General features: G+C 47.8%; 1 protein-coding gene across 4 annotated transcripts in view; it reads right to left on the bottom strand.

The window, feature by feature from the left end:
* Positions 1 to 270: 270 nt before the first annotated feature.
* Positions 271 to 26,122, bottom strand: part of radil2a (Ras association and DIL domains 2a) — a 128,049-nt gene continuing 102,197 nt past the window's right edge. For all 4 annotated transcript variants that reach the window (XM_072242264.1, XM_072242265.1, XM_072242266.1 and 1 more), the window contains exons 14-16: positions 24,159 to 24,259; positions 11,382 to 11,521; positions 271 to 740 (exon numbers count right to left, since the gene is read on the bottom strand). In XM_072242264.1, the coding sequence (XP_072098365.1) occupies positions 641 to 740; positions 11,382 to 11,521; positions 24,159 to 24,259 (341 nt within the window). In that variant the 3' untranslated portion in view covers positions 271 to 640. The remainder of the gene's footprint in view (positions 741 to 11,381; positions 11,522 to 24,158; positions 24,260 to 26,122) is intronic.

Genomic DNA, 26,122 nt, shown 5'->3' with positions numbered 1-26,122 from the left:
CTCTCACTCATCCACGCATTCACTCTCACACACATGCACCCTCTCACACGCATTCTCACACACGCTCACTCTCTCACACATTCTCTCTCTAACAGACACGCACTCACTCACACGCTCTTACACACATTTCCCCTTCTCAAATTCTGTCACATACACATGCACTCTCTCTCTCACATACACACACACACTGGCCCAAGGTGAGGCCCCTCCCCCACACACACACACAGAGTGCTGGAGGTGTGCACATTCGGCTGAGTCCTGGCTCGGTAATAACTGCACCATAATACTGGATTTATTAATACAGGATAGAAGTGGCTGTGGCCACAGCTCGTGTGTCCATGTGAAGCAACAACATCAGTAACAAACATTCAGATAAGGCAAAAGAAGCATTAACTTTGAAATTTGCAGTGAAATGCACTGTTGATGCTGTCCAGTCCCCACAGCAGCCGTTCCCTAGCCTGGTGCCGGTATGGTCACTGCCTACCAGCCCTCAGTGGCGGTGGGGTTTTCCTTATGCAGACTCTCCTCTGACTGCCCCAGGAGCTCGTCCTCCTCACTCACGTCAGCGTCAGTAACTGAGATACAAATGCAGGGAAGTCCCGGGTCAACACTTCCCTCTGGGAGCTCCGTGGGCCCTGTGTCAGCAGTTCGATGTTAACACCTTTACTGCCGCCTGCGAATCAGTCCTGGCCACCAGCAGCCACAGCGAGTCCCCTGACGATCGGATCAAATCACGGCCACTAAGTCAAAGAAAGGAGAGGGTCAACAGAGTTAAACACACACACACGCATGAACACGTGCACACGTATGCACGAACACGCACACTCACAATAAGACCATAAGACGTAGGAGCAGAATGATGCCTTTTGACCCGTTGAGAGCTGCACCATTCCATCATGGTGATTTATTATTCCTCTCAACCTCTGTAACCTTTGATGTCCTTATTAATCAAGAACTAATCAATCCCCACTTTAAATATATATCCAATGACTTGGCCATCTATGGCAATGAATTCCACCAACTCATCACTCCCTGGCTGAAGAAATTTCTCCTTACCTCTATTCTAAAGGAACATCCTTATATTCTGAGTCTGAGCCTTCTGGTCCTAGACTCACCCACTATAGCAAACATCTCTTCATATCCACTCTGTATATATTCGATAGGTTTCAATGAGATCCCCCACCCCCTCATTCTTCTAAACTGCAGCAAGTACAGGCTGGGAGCCATCAAACACTCCCTCACACCTCTAGCAAACCTGCCCACAAGGGTATTGGTCCCCCTCGAGTTCAGATGCAACCTATCCTTTTTGTATAGGTCATACTTTCCCCAGAAGAGAGGCCAATCTGGCACACCTAACACACTCACACACACCCTCAGACAGCAAGCCCCACATGCAAGAACACACACACACAGACACAGACACACACACACTTTGGAAGCAACGTGTCCGTGACGCTGCCTTCTGCTCTGGGAGAGGAATACGTCAGGGACAGTTGCACACCTCCACCGCAGCCCCACTTCTGCATCAGCTTTGGAGGAAGCTGATGACTTTGTGTGAGCAGACCGAGGAGTTTCCCTCAGCTTACAGTGTCAACACAGTCCTCGCAGTCACAGATCTCACTGACCGGCAAAGGATGTGTCTGCAGGTCTTTTTGGTTGCATCCTCCACTGACAACTGGGAGAGAAGTTGTGGAGTCTCAGTGGGACGGTGTAGGTGGACTCTTTGCAGGAGGAACTGACACCTCCTCTCTCAGGGACTCTACCAGTGCTCCCCTGAGGAAAGCTGGTCAGACCATAAGACATAGGAGCAGAATTAGGCCACTTGGCCCATCGAGTCTGCTCTGCCATTTAATCATGGCTGATCCTTTTTCTCTCTCCTCCTCAACCCCATTTCCCGGCCTTCTCCCCGTAACCTTTGATGCCATGTCCAATCAAGAACCTATCAAGCTCTGCCTGAAATACATCCAACGACCTGGCCTCCACACTGCATATGGCAACAAATTCCACAAATTCACCACCCTCTGGCTAAAGAAATTTCTCCGCATCTCTGTTTTGAATGGACGCCCCTCTATCCTGAGGCTGTGCCCTCTTGTCCTAGACTCTCCCACCATGGGAAACATCCTTTCCATATCTACTCTGTCTAGACCCTTCAACATTTGAAAAATTTCAGTGAGATCCCATCCTCATCCTTCTAAATTTCAGTGAGTACAGACTCAGAGCCATCAAATGTTCCTCGTATGATAACCCTTTCATTCCTGGAATTATCCTTGTGAACCTCCTCTGGACCCTCTCCAATGCCAGCACATCTCTTCTAAGATGAGCAGCCAAAAACAATACTCAAGGTGAGGCCTCACCAGTGTCTTATAAAGCCTCAGCATCACATCCCTGCTCTTGTATTCTAGACCTCTTGAAATGAATTTGCCTTCCTCACCACCGACTCTACCTGCAAGTTAACTTTTAGGGTGTTCTACACAAGGACTCCCAAGTCCCTTTGCATCTCAGATTTTTGGATTTTTCTCCCCGTTTAGAAAATAATCCGCACATTTATTTCTACTACCAAAGTGCATGACCATGCATTTTCCAACATAATCTTTCATTTGCCACTTTCTTGCCCATTCTCCTAATCTCAGTCCTTCTGCATCCTACCTGTTTCCTCAACACTACATCCCCCTCCACCAATCATCGTATCACCTGCAAACTTGGCAACAAAGCATTCTACTTCATCATCTAAATCATTGATATACAGCATAAAAAGAAGTGGTCCCAACACCGACCCCTGCGGAACACCACTAGTCATCAGCAGCCAACCAGAAAAGGATCCTTTTATTCCCACTCGCTGTCTTCTTCCAATCAGTCAATGCTCTAACCATCTGAGTAACTCTCCTGTAATACAATGGACTCTTAACTCTGTAAGCAGCCTCGTGTGTGACACCTTGTCAAAGGCCTCCTGAAAGTCCAAATATACAACATCCACTGCATCCCCTTTATCTATCTACTTGTAATCGCCACAAAGAATTCCAACAGGTTTGTCAGGCAGGTTTTTCCCTTAAGGAAACCATGCTGACTTTGTCCTATCTCGTCCTTGTACTCCATCACCTACCTCATTCTTAACAATTGACTCCAACATCTTCCCAACCACTGAGGTCAGGCTAACTGGTCTATAATTTCCATTCGTTGTCTTCCTCCTTTCTTAAAGAATGGAGTAACATTTGCAATTTTCCAGTCATCTAGCACCATGCCAGAGTCCAATGATTTTTGAAAGGTCATTTCTAATGCCTCCACAATCTCTAATGCCCTTTCAGAACCCTAGGGTGAAGTTCATCTGGTCTGGATGACTTATGCCTTTCAGCTTTTTGAGCACCGTTTCCCTTGAAATAGTAACTGCACTCACTTCTCAGACTTTACTTTCTCCCTTTCAAATTTCAAGTTGAACTCGATCATATTGTGATCACTAGTTCCTGTGGGTTCTTTTACCTTAAGTTCCCTAATCGCCTCCACTTCATTACACAACACCCAAACCAGTATTGCTGATCTCCTCGTAGGCTCAATGACAAACTGCTCTAAAAAGCTATCTCAGGCATTCAACAAACTCACTCCCTTGAGATCCATTACCAACCTGATTTTCCCAATTGACCCGCATGTTAAAATCTTCCACGACTATCATAACATTGCCCTTTTGACACGCCTTTTCTATTTCCTGTTGTAATTTGTGGTCCACCTCCCAGTCACTGTTGGGAGGCCCGTATATAACTGCCATCAGGGTCCTTTTACCCCTGCAGTTTCTTAACTCAACCCACAAGGATTCAACATCTTCCGATCTTATGTCATATCCTTCTACTGATTTGATACCATTCTTTACCAGGACAGCCACACTTCCCTCTTTGTCTACCTTCCTATCCCTCTGAAACAACATGTTACCTTGGACATTCAGTTCCCAACTAGAACCATCCTTCAGCCACGATTCAGTGATTGCCACATCATCATATCTGGCAACATGTAATAGTGCAACAAGATCATCCACCTTATGTCTTATACTCTGTGCATTGAGATACAACACCTTGAGTATTGTTTTTGCTACCCTTTTTGATTTTGCATCCCTAATGATTTGATACTCACCCTGTTAGCTGTGACTAAGTCCAATCATCTGCCTGCCCTTCCTGACAGTCTGACTGCATGCTACCTCTGCTTTTTTACCATCTGTCCTATCCTGAGTCCCTTCATTCTGGTTCCCAACCCCTGCCAAATTAATTTAAACCCTCTCCAACAGCTCTAACAAACCTTCCCGTGAATATATTGGTCCCCCTGCAGTTCAGGTGCAACCCGTGACTTTTGGACAGGTCATACCTCCCCCAGAAGAGATCCCAATGATCCAAGAATCTGAAGCCCTGCCCCCTGTACCAGCTTCTCAGCCACACATTTATCTGCGAAATCATCCCGTTGGCACGTGGCACAAGCAGCAATCCAGAAATTACTACCCTGGAGGTCCTGCTTCTCAGCTTTCTACCTAGCTCTCTAAAATCTCTTTTCAGGACCTCTTTGCTTTTTCTTCCTATGTCATTGGTGCCAATATGTACCAAGATGTCTGACTGCTCTCCCTCCCCCTCCAAAATGTTGTGGACACTATCTGAGACGTCCCTGACCCTGGCACCTGGGAGGCAACATATCAGCAGAGCTGGGCATAACTGTTGCACTGGGACAGGGCTCCTCTGAGCATACTGCTCCCTCACCAACTGGTGACCTGCACACTGTGGAACTGGTTGGTCACCTTGGTCTCACTCCTGCTCTCTGCAAGCACTGGATCTTCTCTAAGTCTCCCAGCTGAGGAGGACGGACAGTCACTGGGGGCTGTCCCGCTGCCCTCAGATTTTCCAAGCTGGCATGTGCCTGACTTGACAAGGAGTGTGATATACAGAGCAGTCCCATGCACAAGCTTATGCCAGCTCACAGTCCATCATAGTCAAAATTCCCATGTCCGTACGTGGTCTCAAACATTGGGAATGTCAGAAGTCACAACCTCTTGCTCTGTTTAAAGGGACTACCCCAGAAGTTCTGCTCATAAGAACCAAAACCAGATGAGAGAGTAAAACTCTGTCTGCTCTCTTTGACTGATCATACTCTCCGAAAACCGCAGGGGTGGGAGATGGGATTGGAGAGAGCTGGGTGAAGTGGTTAGGATGGGGTGAAGCAGGGAGGAGAGACCTGCAATGTGGGCAGCTTGTTCAGTGGTGTGCATTGGGAATGTTGTGCTGAAAGGGTTTGTAAGTACCCCTGTACACAGCTCACTAAGAGCCAGTGTACAGAAGCAGCAAGGCGAGGCCAGAAATCCGAGCAGCAGACACAAAACGCTGCAGGAACTCAGCAGGCCAGGCAGCGTCTACAGTCGATGTTTCGGGCCGAAACCTTGGGCAGGACTGGAGAAAAAAGGCTGAGTAGACTTAAAAGGAAAGAGAAACACAAGGTGATAGGTGAAACTTGGGAGGGGGAGGGATGAAGTAAAGAGCTGGGAAATTGAATGGTGAAAGAGACAGAAGACCATGGAGGAAAGAAAATGGGATGGGGGTAAGGAGCACCAGAGGGAGGCGATGGGCAGGCGAAGAGATAAGATGAGGGAAATGAGAAATGGTGAAAGGGAGTGATGGTGAAGAGCATTACAGGAAGTTTGAGAAATCGATGTTCATGCCATCAGTTTGGAGGCTGCCCAAATGGAATACAATGTGTTGTTCTGCCAACCTAAGTGCAGCCTCATCATGACAGTGGAGGAGCCCAGGGATCTTTCCCTCCCCCCACCACCCCACTTTCTGCTTTCTGCAGGATCAATCCCTACGCGACTCCCTTGTCCATTCATCGCTCCCCACTGATCTCCCTCCTGGCACTTATCCTTGCAAGTGGAACAAGTGCTACACCTGCCCCTACACCTCCTCCCTCACTACCATTCAGGGCCCTAAACAGTCCTTCCAGGTGAGGCGATACCTCACCTGTGAGTCTATTGGGGCCATAAAACTGTGTTCGCTGCTCTCGGTGAGACCTGACATAGACTGGGAGACCTCTTCGCCAAACACCTATGCTTCATCTGCCAGAAAAAGCGAGATCTCCCAGTGGCCACCCATTTTAATTCCAATACATCCATCCATGGCCTCCTCCACTGTCATGGTGAGGCCACACTTAGGTTGAAGGAACAACAGCTTATATTCCATTTGGGCAGCCTCCAACCTGATGGCATGAACATCGATTTCTCAAACTTCTGGTAATGCCCCCACCCACCTCCTTCACCATTTCCCATCCCTTTTCCCTCTTTCATCTTATCTCCTTGCCCACCCATCACCTCCCTCTGGTGCTCCTCTGCCCATACCCTGCCCCCACTTTTCTTTCCTCCATGGCCTTATGTCTCTTTCACCAATTTCCCAGCTCTTTACTTCATCCCTCCCCCTCCAAGTTTCACCTATCATCTTGTGTTTCTCTCTCCCTTCCCCCAACCTCTTAAATCTACTTCTCAGCTTTTTCTCTCCAGTCCTGCCGAAGGGTTTCGGCCCAAAATGTCGAATATACTTCTTTTCCGTAGATGATGTCTGGCCTGCTGAGTTCCTCCAGCACTTTGTGTGTGTTGCTCAGATTTCCAGCATCTGCAGATTTTCTCTTGTTTATGTTGTGTAATGAACCAGATTTGATTAGGGAGCTTAAGGTAAAGGAACTGTTAGGAGGTAGTTTGATTGAATTCACCCTGTAGTTTGAGAGGGAGAAGATGAAGATGATATATCAGTATTACAGTACAGTAAAGGGAATTACAGAGGCATGAGAGAGGATCTGGCCAAAGTTGATTGAAAGAGGACACTAGCAGGGATGACAGCAGAAAAGAAAGGTAGTGGACGTTGTTCACATGGACTCTCGTAAGGCATTTGACAAGGTCTCGCATGGGAGGCTGGTCAAGGAGGTTCAGTTACTTGGCATTCAAGATGAGGTAGTAAATTGTGGGAGAAGCCAAGCCAGAGAGTATAGTAGATGGTTGCCTCTCTGACTGGAGGCCTGTGACTAGTGGTGTGCTGCAGGGATCAGTGCTGGGTCAGTTGTTGTTTGTCATTTATATCAACAAATCAACGTATTGAGTTCAGGAGATGGGATGTTACGCTAAAGTTGTACAAGATGTTGGTGAGGCCTAATATGAAGCAGTGTGTGCAGTTTTGGTCACCTACAGTGGTGCCAGAAAATTTGTGAACCCTGTAGAATTTTCTCTATATCTGCATAAATATGACCTAAAATATGATCAGATTTTCACATAAGTCCTAAATCTAGATAAAGAGAACCCAATTAAATAACTAACATAAAAACATTATACTTGTTCATTTACTCATTGCAAAAAATGATCAATATTACATGTATTTGTTGGAAAAAGTATGGGAACCTTCACTTTCAGTAATTAGAACATTGAAAACCTACAGCCCAATACAGGCCCTTCGGCCCACAAAGCTATGCTGAACATGTCCTTACCTTAGAACTACCTAGACTTACCCATAGCCCTCTATTTTTCTAAGCTCCATGTAGCCACCCAGGAGTCTGTTAAAAGACCCTATCGTTTCCACCTCCACCACCATCGCCGGCAGCCCATTCCACACACTCACCACTCTCTGCGTAAAAAACTTGCCCCTGACATCCCCTCTGTACCTACTCCCCAGCACCTTAAAACTGTGTCCTCTCGTGCTAGCCACTTCAGCCCTGGGGAAAAGCCTCTGACTATCCACACGACCAATGCCTCTCACCATCTTATACACCTCTATCAGGTCACCTCTCATCCTCCGTCGCTCCAAGGAGCCAAGTTCACTTAACCTATTCTCATAAAGCATGCTCCCCAATCCAGGCAACATCCTTGTAAATCTCCTCTGCACCCTTTCTATGGTTTCCACATCCTTCCTGTACTGAGGCGACCAAAACTGAGCACAGTACTCCAAGTGGGGTCTGACCAGGGTCCTATATAGCTGCAACATTACCTCTCGGCTCCTAAACTCAATCCCACAATTGATGAAGGCCAATGCACCGTATGCCCTCTTAACCACAGAGTCAACCTGCGTAGCAGCTTTGAGTGTCCTTTGGACTCGGACCCTAAGATCCTTCTGATCCTCCACACTGCCAAGAGTCTTACCATTAATACTATATTCTGCCATCATATTTGACCTACCAAAATGAACCACCTCACACTTATCTGGGTTGAACTCCATCTGCCACTTTTCAGCCCAGTTTTGCATCCTATCAATGTCCCACTGTAACCTCTGACAGCCTTCCACACTATCCACAACATCCCCAACCTTTGTGTCATCACCAAATTTACTAACCCATCCCTCCACTTCCTCATCCAGGTCATTTATAAAAAATCACGAAGAGTAGGGGTCCCAGAACAGATCCCTGAGGCATACCACTGGTCACCGACCTCCATGCAGAATATGACCCGTCTATAACCACTCTTTGCCTTCTGTGGGCAAGTCAATTCTGCATCCACAAAGCAATGTCCCCTTGGATCCCATGCCTCCTTACTTTCTCAGAAAGCCTTGCTTGGGGTACCTTATCAAATACCTTGCTGAAATCCATATACACCACATCTCCTGCTCTACCTTCATCAATGTGTTTAGTCACATCCTCAAAAAAATTCAATCAGGCTCGTAAGGCACGACCATGCTGACTATTCCTAATCATATTATGCCTGTCCCAATGTTCATAAATCCTGCCTCTCAGGATCTTCTCCATCAACTTACCAAGCACTGAAGTAAGACTCACTGGTCTATAATTTCCTGGGCTATCTCTACTCCCTCTCTTGAATAAGGTAACAACATTTGCAACCCTCCAATTCTCCGGAACCTCTCACATCCCCATTGATGATGCAAAGATCATTGCCAGAGGCTTAGCAATCTCCTCCCTCACTTCCCACAGTAGCCTGGGGTACATCTCATCCGGTCCCGGTGACTTATCCAACTTGATGCTTTCTAAAAGCTCCAGCACATTCACTTCCTTAATATCTACATGCTCAAGCTTTTCAGTCTGCTGCAAGTCATCCTTACAATCGCCAAGTTCCTTTTCCGCAGTGAATACTGAAGCGAAGTATTCATTAAGTACCTCCACTATCTCCTCCGCTTTTCCACTGTCACACTTGATTGGTCCTGTTCTCTTACGTCTTATCCTCTTGCTCTTCACATACTTGTAGAGTAAACTGTCCACTCCCTTTGTTAGCCCCTTGTACAGCGATAATTTCAACCAAATGTTTCCGGTAACTGTTGATCAATCCTGCACATTGGTTTGGAGGAATTTTAGGCTATTCCTCCTTAGAAAATTGCTTCAACACTGGGATGTTGGTGGGCTTCCTTGAATGAACTGCTGGCTTCAGGTCCTTCCACAACGTTTCTATAGGATTAAGGTCAGGACTTTGACTCAGCCATTCCAAAACACAAATTTTCTTCTTTTTAAACCATTCTGTTGTTGATTTACTTACTCTTGTCTTTCAGATCGTTGTCTTGTTGCATTATCCAACTTCTATTAAGCTTCAGGTGACAGACTGCTACCCTGACATTCTCCTGTAAAATGTCTTGATATAATTTTGAATTCATTGTTCCCTCAACAATTGCAAACTGTCCAGGTCCTGAGGCAGCAAAGCAGCCCCAAACCATGATGCTCCTTCCACCATGTTTGGATGAGGTTTTAGTGTTGGTGTGCAGTGCCTTTTTCCCTCCAAACATAGCAATGTGTATTTCTAACAAGATGTTCAACTTTTGTCTCATCTGTCCACAGAATATTGTTGCAGAAGCATTATGGAACATCTAGGTGGTCTTTTGCAAACTTGAGACTTGCTGCAATGTTCTTTTTTTGGAGAGCAGTGGTTTCCTCCATGGTGTCCTTCCACGAACACCATTCTTGTTTAGTGTTTTTCTTATAGTGACACATGAACAGAGATTTTGGCAAGTTCTAGAGATTTCTGCAGGTCTTTTGCTGTTATCCTTGGGTTCTTTTTCCCCTCCTTCAGCATTGCATGTTGTGCTCTTAGTGTGATCTTTGCAGGATGCCCACTCCTGGAGAGAGTAGCAACAGTACTGAGCTTCCCCCATTTGCAGACAATTTCTCTTACTGTGGACTGATGAATACTAGGTCTTTAGAAATGTTTCGTAGCCTTTTCCAGCTTCATGCATCTCTACAATTCTTCTTCTAAGGTCCTCTGGAAGTTGTTTTGATCGAGGTATAGTGCACATGAACAGATCTTTCTTGAGAAGAGCAGGCTCTGTCAGTAACCTGACTGTGTGTGTCTTTCTTATAGGGCAGGGCACCTCTACAACCCACCTCCAATCTCATCTCATTGATTGGAATACCTGACTCCAATTAGCTTTTGTAGAAGGCATTGCCCCAAGGTTCACGTACTTTTTCCAACAAATACATGTAATATTGGATCCATTTTCTTAATAAATAAATGAACAAGTATAATGTTTTATGTTACTTATTTGAGTTCTTTATGTAGTTTTAGGGCTTACATGAAAATCTGATCACATGATCACATTTTACATAATTTTTATGTAGAAATAGAGAAGATTCTACAGGGTTCACAAACTTTCTAGCACCACTGTTCCTACAGGAAAGATGTGAATAAGATTGAAAGAGTACAGAAAATTTTTGTCGGGTCTGGGTGATCTGAGTTGTAAGGAAAGACTGAATAGGTTAGGACTTTATTCTTCGGAACATAGAAGCTGAAAGGCGATTTGATAAAGGTAAACAAAATTATGAGTGGTATAGATAGGGTAAATGCAAGCAGGCTTTTTTCACTAGGTTGGGTGGGACTACAACTAGAGGTCATGGGTTGAGGGTGAAAGGTGAAAAGTTTAAGGGGAACATAAGGGGAAATCTCTTCACTCAGAGAATCGTGAGAGTGTGGAATCAACTGCCGGTGTAAGTGGTGAATGCAACATTGATTTCAACATCTAAAAGAAATTTGGATACATACATGGATGGTAGGGGTATGGAGGGCAGGTTGATGGGAGGAGGCAGTTTAAATTGTTTCGGTATAGACTAGATGGGCCGAAGGGCCTGTTTCTGTGCTGTACTACTCTATGAGCCGTACAGGAGATATAATGTCTCACAGTAATGGTACAGGAGCCTGGTCTGACCTTATCTGGGGAAATGTGGACCGGCTGAACCTCCTCATCACAAAAGGATGTATGTGGTGTAGAGGGGCTACAACAAAATTTGCCCCAGCTGTTTCCTGGGATGGCGGATCTGCCACATAAGGAGAGATTTAGTGATTTCATAAAAGTAGTGTTGAGGTGGATCCTGGTTTGGTGAGCAGGCTCGAGGGCTGAATGGGTTTCTGATGCGCTGTACTACGTGTTTGACATCGGAGCCTGGGGCCTGGGGACACTGACCTGTGATAATCCATCCCGACCAGACTTGTTCCATTGACGGCCAGGATTCGGTCTCCCAGATGCAACCTTCCACATCCAGCGGCTGGCGAGTCAGGAACCAGGGACTTGATATAAATGCCACTCACGTTTAACAGGGTGCTCTGCATGGACACAGACAGCACAAAGATTAGTGAAGTCTCACCTCCACATACATCACTTCCCCCCGCAGAGGGCACCGGGGGCAAAACGATGGATTGATGGCAGGAGGAGGGAGAGGGCCAAGGAAGAATGAGGGAGGGGAGGGCAGAGCTGTGGGGGTAAGAGTAATGAGGAATATGTCATGGAGAATGAAGGAGGGATAAGATTGAGGGAGGGATGAGGAAGTGGGAAGGATGAGGAAGAGATGGAGGGACAGGGATGAGGGCAAGAGGCAGCAGCAGAGGGGCAAAATGGAGGGTGACCTGAATTTGTTGAGGGGCAGAGAGGGAGAGTGGGAGGGGAAGGGGGAAGGAAGGGATAAAACCAAGGGGAGCGTGTGTGGGAATGGAGAGGGGTAAAGGACTGTGCCTTAGGTTTAACCCAATGTGTGCCCCAGTCCCACAGCCCCTTCTGGCTCTGACAGTGCCTTAGTCGGTCAGGGGTGCAGGGACCTTGCACTGGATGATGGGCCTTCCAGTGTGTACGTGACTCAGTGTCAGTCTCTGTCTTGAGAGTCCAGCATCCCGTCCCTCACACATCACTGCACTCGCCGTGCTCAGGATGTCCTCTTCACCCACACAGCAGCTCAATAATCAGTAGCAAGGAATTTCAGTAGGAAGTACAGATGTGTGCGTTGCCAGGGAAACAACTTCCGCCAATTCACAATGCACAGAGTACTCTAGGCCGCGCAGCCCACCCTCCCTGCAACCGACCAGAGCTTCCCCTCCCTGAACACAGCGCATCTCTCTCAATTCACAACATTCGTCAAATAAGCGAGAGGGAGGGGTGATACCGAGGGAGGGTCACACTGTGGGAGGGGTTGTACTGAGGGAGGGTCACTCTGTGGGAGGGGTGGTACTGAGGGAGAGTCACACTGTGGGAGGGGTGGTACTTAGGGAGGGTCACACTGTGGGAGGGGTGGTACTGAGGGTGAGTCACTCTGTGGGAGGAGTGGTACCGAGGGAGGGTCACACTGTGGGAGGGGTGGTGCTAAGGGAGGGTCACACTGTGGGAGGGGTTGTACTGAGGGAGGGTCACTCTGTGGGAGGGCTGGTACTGAGGGAGAATCACACTGTGGGAGGGGTGGTACGTAGGGAGGGTCACACTGTGGGAGGGGTGGTACCGAGGGAGGGTCACACTGTGGGAGGGGTGGTGCTAAGGGAGGGTCACTCTGTGGGAGGGGTGGTACTGAGGGAGGGTCACACTGTGGGAGGGGTGGTACTGAGGGAGAGTCACACTGTGGGAGGGGTGGTGCTAAGGGAGGGTCACACTGTGGGAGGGGTTGTACTGAGGGAGGGTCACTCTGTGGGAGGGCTGGTACTGAGGGAGAATCACACTGTGGGAGGGGTGGTACGTAGGGAGGGTCACACTGTGGGAGGGGTGGTACCGAGGGAGGGTCACACTGTGGGAGGGGTGGTGCTAAGGGAGGGTCACTCTGTGGGAGGGGTGGTACTGAGGGAGGGTCACACTGTGGGAGGGGTGGTACTTAGGGAGGGTCACACTGTGGGAGGGGTGGTACTGAGGGTGAGTCACTCTGTGGGAGGAGTGGTACCGAGGGAGGGTCACACTGTGGGAGGGGTGGTACCGAGGGAGGGTCACACTGTGGGAGGGGTGGTATTGAGGGAGGGTCACACTGTGAGAGGGGTGGTACCGAGGGAGGGTCACACTGAGGGAGTTGAGGTATTGAGGGAGGGTCACACTGTGGGAGGGGTGGTACCAAGGGAGGGTCACACTGTGGGAGGGGTGGTATTGAGGGAGGGTCACACTGAGGGAGTTGAGGTATTGAGGGAGGGTCACACTGTGGGAGGGGTGTTACCGAGGGAGAGTCACACTGTGGGGAGGTGGTACTTAAGGAGGGTCACTCTGTGGGAGGGGTGGTACTGAGGGAGGGTCACTCTGTGGGAGGGGTGTTACCGAGGGAGGGTCACTCTGTGGAAGGGGTGGTACTGAGGGAGGGTCACTCTGTGGGAGGGGTGGTACCGAGGGAGGGTCACACTGTGTGAGGGGTGGTACAGGGAGTGTCACACTGTGGGAGGGGTTGTACTGAGGGAAAGTCACACTGTGGGGGGGTGGTACTTAGGGAGGGTCACACTGTGGGAGGGGTGGTACTGAGGGGTGGGTCACACTGTGGGAGGGGTGGTACTGAGTGAGGGTCACTCTGTGGGAGGGGTGGTACTGAGGGAGGGTCACTCTGTGGGAGGTGTGGTTACGAGGGAGGGTCACACTGTGGTAGGGGCTGTACCGAGGGAGGGTCACTCTGTGGGGGGGGGGGTGGTACCGAGGGAGGGTCACACTGTGGGAGGGGTGGTACTGAGGGAGGGTCACTCTGTGGGAGGGGTTGTACTGAGGGAGGGTCACACTGTGGGAGGGGTGGTACTGAGGGGTGGGTCACACTGTGGGAGGGGTTGTACTGAGGGAGGGTCACACTGTGGGAGGGGTGGTACTGAGGGAGAGTCACACTGTGGGAGGGGTGGTACCGAGGGAGGGTCACTCTGTGGGAGGGGTGGTACTGAGGGGTGGGTCACACTGTGGGAGGGGTGGTACAGAGGGAGGGTCACTCTGTGGGAGGGGTGGTACTGAGGGAGGGTCACACTGTGGGAGGGGTGGTACAGGGAGTGTCACACTGTGGGAGGGGTGGTACCGAGATAGGGTCACACTGAGGGAGTTGAGGTATTGAGGGAGGGTCACACTGTGGGAGGGGTGGTACCAAGGGAGGGTCACACTGTGGGAGGGGTGGTACCGAGGGAGGGTCACTCTGTGGCAGGGGTGGTACCGACGGAGGGCCACACTGAGGGAGTGGAGGTATTGAGGGAGGGTCACACTGAGGGAGGGTCACACTGTTGGATGGGTGGTACCGAGGGAGGGTCACTCTGTGGCAGGGGTGGTACCGAGGGAGGGTCACACTGAGGGAGTGGAGGTATTGAGGGAGGGTCATACTGTGGGAGGGGTGGTACTGAGGGAGGGTCACACTGTGTGGGGGGGGTGGTACCGAGGGAGGGTCACACTGCGGGAGGGGTGGTACCGAGGGAGGGTCACACTGTGGGAGGGGTGGTACCGAGGGAGGGTCACTCTGTGGGAGGGGTGGTACCGAGGGAGGGTCACACCGTGGGAGGGCTGGTACTGAGGGATTATCGGATTTTGCAGATGTTTCTGGAACAAAATGTTAAACCCTCCTGGGAGATACATAAAGCTACACTGTTCCTTCTGGGGAACAGGTCTCAGCTCCTCTCTCACCTTGGGCTTAGATTAGTTGGTCTGCCGGCCGGGGGCCACTAATCGCAGCATCTGGGTGGGAGCAGGGAAGGGCATTGTTAATACTACAGTTTGCAGTGGGGGTGGGGGTCAAATGTTCCATGTGGGCCAATGCACATTTAGTACAGAATCCAGTCCTCCTTGAATCTACTACCTCCCAATAACAATTCCCAGAACTATTGTAACCCCCGCTGCCACTTGACAGAGCCAAATGTCTTCCGAAACACTGTGGTCTCTCTCCGTGACGGGCACACACACACAGGCAGGTAGACAAGAGCCATGAGGTAATGTTGCAGCTCTATAAAACCCTGGTTAGACCACGCATGGAATATTCTGTTCAGTGTTGGTTGCCTCCTTATAGGAAAGATGTGGAAGCTTTAGAGAGGGCGTAGAGGAGATCTACCAGGATGCTGCCTGGATTACAGAGCATGGCTTATGAGCATAGGTTCAGAGTTCCAGGACCTTTCTCTCTGGAACAACGGAGGATGAGAGGTGACTGATAGAGGTATATAAAATGATAAGAGGCAGAAAACGCGTGAACAGTCAGAGACTTTTCCCCAGGGCAAAACTTTAAGCTGCCTGGAGGGAAGTATAGAGGGGATGTCAGAGGTGAGTTTTTTTACACAGAGAGTGGTAAGTGCATGAGCTGCCTGCATTGGTTGTAGAGGCAGATATGTTAGGGACACTATAACACCATAAGATATAGGAGCAGAATTAAGCCATTCAGCCCATCGAGACTTCTCCACCATAACGTCATGGCTGACTTATTATCCCTCTCAACCCCATTCTCCTGCCTTGTCTCTGTAACATTTGATGCCCTGCTTAATCAGGGACCGATCAACCTCTGCTTTAAATATACCCAATGACTTGGCATGTACAGCCATCTGAATTCCACGATTCACCACCCTCTGGCTAAAGAAATTCTCTCTTCTGAGTGGACATCCCTCAATAATGAGACTGCCCTCTGTTCTTAGGCTCCCCCACTATAGGAAACGTACTCTCCACATCCACTCTACCTAGAGTTTAACTATCTAAGAGTCTATCTTAGAGACTCTTAGGCATGTGGATGATAGGAAAATGGAGGCTACGTGGGAGTGAGGGTTAGACTGGTCTTGAAGTAAGTTAAAAGGTCAGCACGTCATGGTTCTATGTTGTATGTAGTGACTGGGAGACTCTCTTTGCCATCTGTCTTCTCACCAGTTGAGCTGGACACACATTCCTTCAACGTCAATAAAACCACGTATCAGTTTAAAACTGGATCCATTCTCCGGAACATTCCAAGGCCACACACAGGGGGGCCACTGCCAAATGATAAGCTGAATATTTTCCAGTACTGCGGTTATTCAGATTAGACACAACCACTCAGCTAGTGTAGAGTGAAGGTCTTGATATCAGTCATTTAACAGGGAGGAGAGTGAATGCGCTCCTGGGGCGGGGTCTTCAACCAGTAATTATTTTGTCAAAATCAATACTAACTCCTGGGTTAGAGAGGGGCCATCAGTAATCAAATTATATGCTGCGCAGTGACCCGGGGGGTGGGTGTGTGGGTGAGTGGGTGAGAGAGAGGAAGAGGGTGGGGAGAGAGGGTGCAGAGAGGGGGGAGAGAGAGGGGCTGAGAGGGAGAAAGTGGGGGAGAGAGAGAGAGGGTGAAGGGCAGAGGGGGATGGGAGGGGAGGAGAGGGGGAGAGGGGAGGGAAAGGGGAGAGAGTGGGTGGGAGAGTGGAGGTGAGAGAGTGGGCGAGAGAGAGAGGGTGTGAGAGGGAGAACGTGGGAGAGAGAGGGGAGATGGGTGAGAGAGAGGGTGAGGGCAGAGTGGGGAGGGGAGGGGTAAAGGGGGGAGGGGGGAGGACAAAATCAGCCAGGGTTCAGTTAAAGTTTAATTATCATTCACCCAGATATGAATACCCATGAATACAGCCAAACAAAACAGCTTTCCTATGAGGCCAGTGTAGAACACCTTGGTCCTGACAAGGTCCAACAGTCACACACAGCACATATAATTATAGCAGAAAAATATAGTTTAAAAATATTTAATACAGGTAGTGTCCTGGCCTGTAGATTGACGGTGCATTAATATTGTCCTGGAGCCATGCTTCTGCAAGAACAGCTGGCAGGAGTTTCTCATATCACACGGGGCAGCCGTGGACAAATGCAATCCAGCCTGTCTTCTCGGGATTGACCACTGGGGGGCAGCACCAATAAGCGGAACGAGTCTCCCAACAGCCCAGCGCAGAATCCGCCGTTCCTTTCTACGGCTGCCGCAACCGGTAACCCCAAGACATGAGTGAGGCCTGGTCCTTGCTGCAATCGAGGCCATGCAGCTCCTCCGCCATTCGTCTTGCCATCGAACAAGTTAATCAGATTTGCAGTATTCTACATTACCAATGTCCAACAGAGTTTTGCGAGCACAACAAAAATGTCCAAGACAATCACTTCCCTCTCCATTGACACCTTCTTCTCTGAACAGCTGAAGCAGGCTGCAACAGTATGTACAAGTCCAGCTCCAACACTATCCAGCAACTCGCTGATGGGATAAACCTGCAGTACTTAATATCCAGCAATATCTTGCGATTGTGAAAAAAAATGTAAAGGCAAACAATCACACCTTTGGTTGGACCTAGAGAGGCCGCTGTGTCTGAGCGTCCTGCCATCTTCCTGCTCCCCATCACTGCTCAATGACCTGGGGTTGGGAAGGGAATCAGAGGGTTTCTGATCCCCATCACTCTGGAGTTGGGGGGGGGGGCAGAATCATTCCTGGTCATTTCAGTCCATAGGTGTGAGGGTATTAAGGAGTCCACAGGAACCTGGAGCTGATTAATTTGGCAGGGGGATAGGAACCAGAGTGATAGGGCTGAGGAAGGGGAAAACAAAGATAAATCAAAGATAGCGTGCAACAGAGATGATAGAAAGGACAGGCAGGAGATGAGGCATAATCACAGCCAGTGGGATGATTTACAGGGCAATAGAGGCATGGTGTGGTTAAAACAGAAATCAACAAATACTGGACTGAAAGAGTTATATTCGAATGCATGCAGCATACTAAATGAAAAGGACAATCTTGAAATTCAGCTACAGATTGGCAAGTATGACTCTGTGGCCATCTCTGAAACTTGGCTAAAGGATGGCTGCCATTGGGAGCTGAACATCCAAGGATATACGGTATATTGGAAAGATAGGTTAGTAGGCTGAGGGGGTGGTGTGGCCCTGTGTATAAGAAATAATATTAAATCATGATTAAGAGATGACATAGGTTCAGAAGGTGTAGAGTCTCTGTGGGTTGAGTTAAGAAACAGCAAGAGTAAATGGACCCTAATGATAGTTGTATACAGGCCTCCAAACAGCAGCCAGGATTACAGCAGGAGATATAAAAGGCGTGTCAGAAGGGCAATGTCATGATAATCGTTGGGGAGTTTAACATGAAACTGGATTGGGAAAACCAGGCCAGTACGGGACCTCAAGAGAGAAAATTTGTAGAGTGTCTGAGGGATGGCTTTTTAGAACAACTTGTTGTTGAGCTCACTAGGGTATCGGCTGTGCTGGATTGGGTGTTGTGCAATGATCTGGAGGTGATAAGAGAGCTTAAGGTTAAGGAACCTTTAGGGAACAGTGATCGCAATATGATCCAGTTCACACTGAAATTTGAGAGGGAAAACATAAAATCCAGTGTGTCGGTATTTCAGTGAAATAATGGAAATTACAATGGTATGAGAGGGGAACTGGTCAAAGTTGACTGGAAAGGGACGCTAGCAGGAAGGACAGCAGAGCAGCAATGGCTAGAGTTTCTGCGAAAAATGAGGGAAGTGCAAGACAAAAATATTTCAAATAAGAAGAAATTTTTGAATGGAAGAAGGACACTACTGTGGCTGACAAGTGAAGTCAGAGCCAAAGTGAAAGCAAAAGAGAGGGCATACAAGGAAGCCAAAGCTAGTGGGAAGATAGAGGATTGGGAAATTTATAAAAACTTGCAGAAGGAAACTAAGAAGATCATTAGGAAGGTAAAGTTGAATTATGAAAGGAAGCTGGCGACTAATATCAAAAAAGATACTAAAAGCTTTTTTAAGTATATAAAGGGTAAAAGAGAGTCAAGGTTAGATATAAAACCAATAGAAAATGATGCTGGAGATATTGTAATGAGAGATGCAGAGATGGCAGAGGAACTGAATGCACATTTTGCATCAGTCTTCACAGTGCAGTATACCGGATATTCAAGAGTGTCAGGGAAGTGAAGTATGTGCAGTGAAAATTACAACGGAGAAGGTACTCAGGACGCTTAATGCTCTGAGGGTGGATAAAGCTTCTGGACCTGATGGAATGCACCCTTGGGTTCTGAAGGAAGTAGCTGGAAAGATTGCAGAGGCATTAACAATGATCTTTCAAGAATTAATCGATTCTGGCGATGTACCGGACTGGAAAATTGCAAATGCTACCCCGCTATTTAAGAAGGGTAGGAGGTAGCAGAAAGGAAACGATAGACCTGTTAGCCTGACATCAGTGGTGAGGAAGTTGTTGGAATCGACTGTTAGAGATGAGATTATGGAGTACCTGGAAGCACATGACAAAATAGACCAGAGCCAGCATGGTTCCCGGAAAGGAAAATCCTACCTGACAAACCTACTACAATTTTTTGAGGAAATTACAAGCAGGGTAGACAAAGGAGATGTGGTGTACTTGGATTTTCAGAAGGTCTTTGACAAGCTGCTGCACTCGAGGCTGCTTGGCAAGATAAGAGCCCATGAAATTACAGGGAAGTTACTAGCATGGGTGGAGCATTGGCTGATCAGCAGAAAACAGAGAGTGGGAATAAAGGGATCCTATTCTGGCTGGCTGCCGGTTACTAGTGGTGTTCCACAGGGGTCAGTGTTGGGACCGCTGCTTTTTACGATGTATATCAATGATTTGGACTATGGGATTAATGGATTTGTGGCTAAATCGCTGATGATACAAAGACAGGTGGAGGAGCAGGTAGTGTTGAGGAACCAGAGAGCCTGCAGAGAGACTTAGATAGTTTAGGGGAATGGGCAAAGAAGTGGCAAATGAAATAGAATATTGAAAAGTGTATGGTCATGCACTTTGGTAGAAGAAATAAACAGGCAGACTATTATTTAGATGGGGATGAGAATTCAAAGCGCAGAGATGCAAAGTGACTTGGGAGTCCTTGTGCAGGATACCCTAAAGGTTAACCTCCAGGTTGAGTCGGTGGTGAAGAAGGCGAATGCAATGTTGGCATTCAGTTCTAGAGGTATAAAATATAAGAGCAGGGATGTGATGTTGAGGCTCTATAAGGCACTCCTGAGACCACACTTGGAGTATTGTGTGCAGTTTTGGGCTCCTTATTTTAGAAAGGATATACTGACATTGGAGAGGGTTCAGAGAAGATTCACAAGAATGATTCCAGGAATGAAAGGGTTACCACATGAGGAACGTCTGGCAGCTCTTGGGCTGTATTCCCTGGAGTTCAGGAGAATGAGGGGGGATCTCACAGGAACATTCCGAATATTAAAAGGCCTGAACAGATTAGATATGGCAAAGTTATTTCACATGGTAGGGGAGTCTCGGACAAGAGGGACAACTTCAGGATTGAAAGACGTCCATTTAGAACAGAGATGTGGAGAAATGACTTTAGTCAGAGGGTGGTAAATCTGTGGGATTTGTTGCCACGAGTGGCTGTGAAGGCAAGTCATTGGGTGTATTTAAGGCAGAGATAGATAGGTTCTTGATTAGCCAGGACATCGAAGGGTATGGGGAGAGGCAGGGGTGTAAGGATGACTGGAAGAATTGGATCAGCCAATGATTGAATGGCAGAGCAGACTTGATGGGCTGAATAGCCTACTTCTGCTCTTATATCTTATGGTTTTATAAAAAATCAGCCATTACTTGATGAACACAAGAGGTTCTGTAAATGCTGGAAATCTTGAGAAACACACACAAAATACTGGATGAACAGTTCAGGTCAGGCAGCCTCTATGGAGAGGAATAAACAGTGAAGATTTCAGGTCAAGACCTTTCATCAGGACACGGTGAACAGTAGAGGAAGCCCAGAGCCAGCTGGCCCACTGCTGATGCTAACTCTCACTCTTAATATCTGTAATACCAAGCAGGGTGGCACAGAGCCTTCAGCATTGTCCTGGTACCTACAACACTGACCAGAGAAAATCTGCAGATGTTGCAAATCCAAGCAACACACACAAAATGCTGGAGGAACTCAGCAGGCCAGGCAGCATCTATGGAGAAAAGTACAGTCAACGTTTCGGGCTGAAGTCCTGCTGAAGGATTTCAGCCCAAAATGTTGACTGTACCTTTTTCCATAGATGCTGCCTGGCCTGCTGAATTCCTCCAAGGAAACACTGAGCCTCCAGTATTGTCCTGGTATCTACAATACCACGCAGGGGAACACTAGCCCTCTAGCATTGTCCTCTTGGAATGGGAACAAGTAGTGTCTGAATTGCAAAGGTAGTTTTATACAGCTCCAAAAATGATCAACATATTCTACACAGTTTACACATCACTGGAGATAGTAAAAAGATTTTGAAAACAGCTGTTTCTAAATTGGTGTCCAAGCCAACAACTGTGACAGCAACATGTATGTTGACACAGCTGCAGACGGCTGCGTTATGGGACAGGATATATATATAAAACCAGATGTTTAGTAAGGTTCCCTTAGCTAAAAGCATGTCAAACTTAGAACATACTCTGGCAGAACCCTGACAATATTGTGACGAATAGAATTTGCAAATGATGACATAAAGTCAGAGCTGTTGATATTAGCAGCTAGTTATGTCATGCACTTGGCCTTGCAAAGAAATGATCGGTTGAAAGAGTGAGACAGGATTAGAAAAGTGTCTAAGTATAGAAAATATGTGAAGGGATGTTCAAGGATTCTCACAGGGGCACCAAGCAGCACAAAACTTATCTACATGAGGCAGGTCAGTAACCTGCACCGAAACTCAGGGAGGCAGTTTAAGCATGCATGAAGCAGGTGAAGGGTTGGTAACAGAAGCACGGAGTGATCGAATACTTCCCATAATGATGTTACCCAAGACAAGACAGCATCGGGCCCTTTAGTAATCCCCAAGAGAGTGGTAGATACAAGACCATACCGTATAGGAGCAGGATTAGGCCATTTGGCCCAGAGTCTGCTCTGCATTTCATCACTGCTGATCCATTTTCCCTCTCAGCCCCAATCTCCTCCCTTCTCCCCATATCCCTTCATGCCCTGACAAATAAAGAATCTATTAGCCTTAAATATAGCCTATGACTTGCCCTCCACAGCTGCTTGTGGCAATGAATTCCACAGACTTGTGGAATAAGAAATTCCACCTCATCTCCATTCTAAATGGACCTCCTTCTACTCTGAGACTCCCCCACCATAGGAAACATCCTCCACATCCAGTTCTATAGGTTTCAATGAGATCTCCCCCCGTTCTTCTAAATTCCAGTGAGCAGAGGCCCAGAGCCATCAAACACTCATCATATGACCATGAAGTGTAATACAAGACCGTAAGACATGGCAGCAGAATTAGGCCATTTGGCCCATTGAACCTGCTTCGTCATTTCATCATGGCTGATTTATTATCTCTCTCAGTCCCGTTCTCCTGCCTTCTCCCCATAACCTTGGACACCTTGACTAATCAAAAAACCTATCAACCTCCGCTTTAAATATACCCACTTACTTGGCCTCCACTGCCATCTGTTGCAATGGATTTCACAGATTCACCACTGTCTGGCTAAAGGAACCTGAGGCTGTGCCCTCCAGTCTTCCGGTAAGATGGCAACTTGTGCAAAGTACTGTATAGTTTTTTTGTGTGACTGACTATTTGCTGATATCTTGAACGTGTCATGTTGCGCTGTGTGTTTTTGTCTTTTTCAAACATCTTTTTTACAATCACAAGCCAATGCCGAATTTTAAGAACTTTGGGTACTGCGGGTCTAACTCATGGTGGAGCTGTTCACTGGCAGAGCAGCAGGAGGAGCCGGACTTGGTGTGGACCATGTTGCTGCCTGATACAGCAAGGCATCAGAGTTGGTGCGCAAAGGCAGCGTGCATTGTAACAGCGGGTTGGACGTTTCTCTTGTGATCGCAAGATCCTGGTGGACATTGATAACGTAAGATGCCGTCGGCCTGTTTCCCTTGTTCGTTGGCAAGACAGACAGTAGGGGAGGTACATGGCCTCGGTTGCAGCAAGGACTAGAGTTCAAGCTGCAGGCTTTTTCCGTTGTTGCAGTCCAGGAGAGGAGGTGCCAGATACAGTGCAGTGCGCCATTCATGCTCGGTTCGGGGCTGACCTTGCCCATCAGTGCTGCCCTCCAGTGTTCAATCGGTGAAATGACAAGCTGGACTGCATGCGAGCGTTCATCTGCGGACTACCAGGAACTCGATCATCAATTTGCAGGGCATGTCCTTAGGGGGCTTGTGCAAGGTACAGTATAATATTTTTGTGTGACTGAATATCTGCTGATATCTCGAACGCGTCATGCTGTGCTGTGTGTTTTGCACCTTGGCCCGAGGGAACACTGCATTTTTCAGCTATATTTAAGTATGGTTGAATAATAATTAAACTTGAACTTGGTCCTAGACACTGCCAATATTGGAAACATTCTCTCCACATCCACTCTATCCAGGATTTCAAGATTCGATAGGTTTCAAAGATTTAGCAGTCAAATTGACGGAAGAATCCTCAGTATCTTCCAAACCTGTGGAGATACTGGGATTCCTCCTGTCAAGTGAAGGACAGTAAAAGTGACCACATGGAGGAAGGCAGCAGTGAATTTACAGATCTGTTGCCTAATATCAATGCTAGAAAAGATGTAATAACAGAACCTCTTAAAAGAGTAAAGACAGGACAAGGTCAGCATGGGTTTACACAAAGAAAACAACACTCCTGTTGGGAGACCATGTTCCACAAAACCTTATACTGTATCTGAAAGTTAATGAGGAGATGATTCAGAACACGCCGGAGTATTGTCAAATCTAATTTGGAAAGAGAAAGGAGGTGGGAAATGTGACAGTGAATCCATTTTGACTCAAACCTCATTGCACAGAATTCAGCCCCCATCACAGAACTCACTCACTGAGAGATCTACACATTCTCTCTCCCATCTTACATCCAAGTGTTCTAGTCTGCACATTCTACAATAACACTAAAAACTCTATATATTTAACAAATAAAATATCAGCCAGTTACCTTAAGTGATCCTCACCCTGAACAAACAGTGTAGTTACACAGTCAGTAAGCCTCACCCTGACCCACTCTATAGGCAATGAGGTTGAGCTAGGGTTGGTCATTCCCATATTACTGAGTTATCTATCAGAAGGTGAGGAATAAGATCTGTTGTGTACACTGTGCTCACCAGCCCATCCACCAAAGCCAGGCCCAGGCCACGAGGTCCTCTTTCCAAATTGACAGTGAACACTTCATCGTCTGCTTCGCTCCTCTGAAGAGTGGGAATGCCTGGAGTGGAAAGGAGGACGTCAGTAACATAAGTTCTGACAATGATTCTGCACATATCACTGATGCCTTTACACAGCTCAGAAGCACCTTTGTTGGAATGTGAGGCAGGCAAGGAGAGTCAAAGTACACAAATAGAGAAAATGGACAGGAAGGCTGAGGAAACCGAGAGAGACCAGAACAGTACAGGGGTACAGAGACAGAGACACTTGTACAGCCAAGAGAGAGACCAGTACAGTACAGGGGTACAGATATAGAGACACATGCACAGGTGAGAGAGAGACCAGAACAGAACAGGGGTACAGAGACAGAGACACATGCACAGTGGGAGAGAGACCAGGACAGTACAGGGGTACAGAGACAGAGACACTTGTACAGGTGAGAGAGACCGGAACAGAACAGGGGTACAGAGATAGAGACACATGCACAGCCGAGAGAGAGACCAGAACAGTACAGGGGTACAGATATAGAGACACATGCACAGCCGAGAGAGAGACCAGGACAGTACAGGGGTACAGAGACAGAGACACATGCACAGCCGAGAGAGACCTGAATAGTACAGGGGTACAGAGACAGAGACACATGCACAGCCGAAAGAGAGACCAGGACAGTAAAGGGGTACAAAGACAGAGACACATGCACAGGTGAGAGAGAGACCAGGACAGTACAGGGGTACAGAGACAGACAGACACATGCATAGCCGAGAGAGACCAGGACAGTACAGGGGTACAGATACAGAGACACATGTACAGCCGAGAGAGACCAGGACAGTACAGGGATACAGAGACAGAGACACATGCACAGCCGAAAGAGAGACCAGGACAGTACAGGGGTACAGAGACAGAGACACATGCACAGCCGAGAGAGACCAGAACAGAACAGGGGTACAGAGACAGAGACACATGCACAGGTGAGAGAGACCAGAACAGTACAGGGGTACAGAGACAGAGACACATGTACAGCCAAGAGAGAGACCAGAACAGTACAGGGGTACAGAGAGAGACAGACACATGCACAGCAGGACAGAACAGGGGTACAGAGACAGACAGACACTTGGACAAGTGACAGAGAGACCAGGACAGTACAGGGGTATAGAGACAGACAGACATATGCACAGCCGAGAGAGAGACCAGAACAGTACAGGGATACAGAGACAGACAGACAGTTCAACTCAATTCTGGCAGAAAATTCAGTTGCTGTTTGGTGTGGGAGAATTCTAAGTTGCTGATGCTTGGATTCACTGGAACACAGTACACTGCAGACCCTCTTTCTGGCTCTTCTCTGGCTTTGAAATCTCCAGTACCCAGCCTGGAATGTTCAAGGTCAACAAATGCCAAAAAAAAGGGATAATTTCTGCAAAGAAAACCCTTTCCCAGCCTTAAAACTGAAGAGGTCAAAGGTGAGTGAAACTCTGGACACACAAAGTGTATTCAGCTGTCCTGTCTGTGCAGGAGGCAGACCAAAACTTACTAAAGAATGCACTACAAAGATCGACTTTCTGCAGCTCAAACTGAACGCAAAGTCCTTGAGAAAGTACAGGTGACCAAACATTTTGAAAAGCTCAAACAGATAGCTCAAGCGAAGCGGCCAGTGCGTGAGTGGGCCAGTGAAGGAGTGGAGCTTTGAGGCTTTGACTCGAAAGGCTTCGACGAGAAGAGGCGGAGGACAAGCTAGCTTGCAGTTAGTTTTTACAATGTCTCCTGAGATGGTGATGTGCCTCTCATGTGAGATGTGGCAGTCTTGGGGGAACTCCCCTCTCCCGCAGAGTCACATCTGCCAGAAGTGTATACAGCTGGGCGATCTGGGTGTAAGGAATCTGGAGCAGCAGCTGGATGACCTTCAACTCATAAGGGAGAATGAGGCAGT

The sequence above is a fragment of the Mobula birostris genome, chromosome 24 (genome assembly GCF_030028105.1).
Source record: "Mobula birostris isolate sMobBir1 chromosome 24, sMobBir1.hap1, whole genome shotgun sequence".
In the NCBI taxonomy this organism is placed as follows: Eukaryota; Metazoa; Chordata; class Chondrichthyes; order Myliobatiformes; family Myliobatidae; genus Mobula; species Mobula birostris.
This window is presented reverse-complemented; position numbering and strand designations above follow the sequence as displayed.